The sequence below is a fragment of the Gopherus flavomarginatus genome, chromosome 1, assembly GCF_025201925.1.
Source record: "Gopherus flavomarginatus isolate rGopFla2 chromosome 1, rGopFla2.mat.asm, whole genome shotgun sequence".
Lineage (NCBI taxonomy): Eukaryota > Metazoa > Chordata > Testudines > Testudinidae > Gopherus > Gopherus flavomarginatus.
The window spans coordinates 336016403-336019704 of NC_066617.1; the positions used below are offsets into that span (position 1 = coordinate 336016403).

At 37.9% G+C, this 3302-nt stretch overlaps 1 protein-coding gene across 1 annotated transcript; it reads left to right on the top strand.

Annotated features, from left to right (window-relative positions):
* Window positions 1-260: 260 nt before the first annotated feature.
* Window positions 261-2101, top strand: SLN (sarcolipin). Its single transcript, XM_050928569.1, has 2 exons — window positions 261-374; window positions 1519-2101. The coding sequence occupies exon 2, from the start codon at window positions 1629-1631 to the stop codon at window positions 1722-1724; it is 96 nt and encodes a 31-aa protein (XP_050784526.1). The 5' UTR covers window positions 261-374; window positions 1519-1628; the 3' UTR covers window positions 1725-2101.
* Window positions 2102-3302: the final 1201 nt, after the last annotated feature.

A 3302-nucleotide genomic window follows, 5' to 3' on the forward strand; every position in this document is an offset into this window, starting at 1 on the left:
ATTTGAAGCACAAAAGAAATGTTTGTAAAATCCAGTTGGTTCCAATGGTTTTGTGCATGTCTTTAACATTAAAGCAACTAATCAGAGGAAGAAATGAAATGGTCATATGTAAATCCATCCATATGCTCAAATGCATAAATAGCCCTAACTGAATCCTGAGGCCCAGCATAGCCTTTTTAAAATATTTAGTTGGTGATGTCATCACTTTTGTTGCCAATACACTTGTTGCTCTCCTCCCTCTGACTACTTTAGTTCCAACACAGAAACTGGGAATCCAGACTGCACTGGGAGATAGGCAGAAGCTGAGGAAGAAATAATATCTGATTGACTTAGGGTTCCAGAAGCTGTAATACCGTGTCATTTATCCTCTTCAGGTAAATCATGGGCTACTTTTTAGATCTACTTTTCCTTTGTACAAATAAAATATGAAGCTGACAGAGAAACATGAGGGCATGGGAATTTGTATAACTGCATTACCACATATTGAGCTTTTAATATTTCTTTAGTAAACTAAGACAATGTCCAGTTAAAGCCTTCTGTCTTTATTATGGTATGATACTGAACTTGCTCTTGTTTCCATCATAGATGTTACTTTCGAATCTAGCTTCTCCTTTAAGAGTTTGTTTGCATGGCTGCATTTCTTTTTTTTGCCCAGAGCTTATTTCTCTCTTTATTTTTTTAAAAAGTTTTCATTTTTATTACACAGCATACAAATAGGATTAGGCAGCAGGGTACTGGTCACAAATGTTATCACTTCTCCATGTATGCCCTGAGAAACATACACAAATCTGGACTTTCTGTGATTAAAGTGAATCACACAAAAACAATAGCTGATTAAAAGTTTTGGAATATATCTCAAAAGGCATTACTACTTAAGAGAACTGTAGCCACCTGAAAATGCAGGAGAGTCAGAAGAGTTTAGAGAAAATCCTATTTAATCGACTAGCATTAGCCCATGAATTTTGATGTTTTTCAGAAACAAAACTGTATAACTCTGCCTCTCTCTTTTTAGTGATAACAAAAATCCTTCAAGTTGTTTTCTCTTCCAATAACTGCAAAGAAAGACTGAATTTAGTGATTCTTACAAGTTATACTTGCAGTATTAAAGTAAACCTACTATTAGGGAATGAAGAGAGAGAGATGTAAATATTATAAAGTTTAAGATTTGAATATCAGAGAAAAAATTGAATGCTAGTAATTTTTAATAGTAATATGTTTGCAGTAAGTATCACTTCAAAGAATATGGCAGAAGTTTTTTAAAAAGAAATGTGCAAGTCAAAGCTGACGTCCAAAGATTGCTTGTTATGTGAGATGTATTTTGGGGTGACACTGAGAACATGTTTTCTCAAATGGTGGAAATCAAAGAAGGTGATAAGCTGGTAGAGATACTCTTTGCTTTTTAACTTCTGCAGCACACACTAACTTTTAGCAATAGAAATAACATTTACTTATAGTAATACATATAGCTGTTAGGCTTCCTAGCTTCATATGTCTGTTCTGTTGGTGTGTTTTTTTCAGGCGAGACTCTGACCTGGAGGCTGATCTCAAGGACTCTCGTGGAGGATTCCTTGAGGGTTTCCCTTTGCTTCAGCTGTTAGCCTCTGTGCTTCCCCTGATCATTCCTGAAAATGGAACGATCCACACAAGAGCTTTTCCTCAACTTCATGATTGTCCTCATAACTGTGCTCCTCATGTGGATTCTGGTGAAATCTTATCAGGAGTAAAAGACTGTGCCATATGCCATGAATGAGTTTAAGTTTGTGTCTGCAGCAGTATATGACATCTGTACACCTGTGTGATAAGCTTCATGTAGCTCTAGAATGTAATCTTTTTTACTCTAAAACACCTGTTGCCTGAGATAATATGTATGTTTTTCATGGGTCTATGATGATGTAATTATTTTATTCTTTGGCAATCCAGCTGTAAAATGTACAAGGCAAGCTCCTCAGTAGTTGCTACACATGATTGTCCCTCCAACAGTTACTGTCTCCATAAACTGAGACAAAAGAAGCACAAACCTACTGAAGAACTGAAAGAGATGTGGAACCTTTTCATTTGCTCACCATTGTACTCTCCCGAATAAAGAAGAACATGTAAGACATGTTTTGTAGTTATTTTTATCCTTTCCTTGAGCTGATTACTTTTCAGTGAAAGATATGGTGTGTTTACTTGAGAAATACAGACCAACAGCCAGGGAAGTTTGGTGGCTTGATTGCCTTTAGTTAAAAAGTACAAATAAAGGTCCACTTAATTGCTACTGAGTCCCAGTGGAACTCATACTGAGTCACATGAACACCAAATGAGTTCATCACAATAGTTAGTACAGTAAAATAGCCTGAGAATTTTCATGGCTAGACCATTATTTATGCTACCAGTTCTGTGAACACACACTTTAAAGAGAACCTTTGCCTTACTGCTGACAGTGCCATATAATTGCATCTTCTAGAGATGGATTTCAGATGTCACCTTTAGGGTCTAATGCTTGGATTTCATAGAATCATAGAATCATAGGGTTAGAAGACTGTGCAGGGGGCATCTAGTCTAGTCCCCAATCCCACAGTTTCACCAAACTGTGATTGGCACATGAGGTGGAGGGAGCAGAGGCATGGGTTGGTACCAGTTATTACAGCAGCCCCAAGGCTGCTCTAACTTCAAGAAGCTAAAAGGTTCCACTGCAGCAGCCAGAGATCACCAGAGCACAGAGGCACTCCAGTTGTATCTCCTTGCCCTCACCAGCTTTCCTATGCAAAGGGCTGCAAGGGAGTGCTCTAGAGCAAATAGGCTGGTTTTATGCTGCTTGGTGTCTTCCAGCAATAGAGGACTCATCAGTTATCTACTTTAGCCAACTTTGGGACTGTTATACAACAGTGCTTAGGTTTGGACCCAGACAGTCCCTTCGACCCCTCTCATCTGTCAATCAGCAGCTAAAGTCTTCCTAAGAATTCAAACATGCCATCCTAATGGCTTCAAAAGATGCAACCTTTTAGATAAAATGAGGCTTGCATTAGGAAGTCTGGATCATTTAAATACATCTCACTGTACTTACATTGGCTCACTTCCTGGCTAGGACACTTAAAGGAATGAGTAAAGGTCAGGAGATTACCCAAGGATGATTTGTTTTACTTTTATTTAGAAGCATAATGATAGGCATGTTTTGGGAATCAGGTTAGTGCTTTAAAGGACAATACTGAAAATCTCAGGCTGCATGGCTTTATTCCATCTGCTACAGTTATCTGTTTAAAAGTTGATATTAAGTAAGTTTCATTTTTCTGTTTAGTCTGTACTTTCCGCTCTCCTCTATA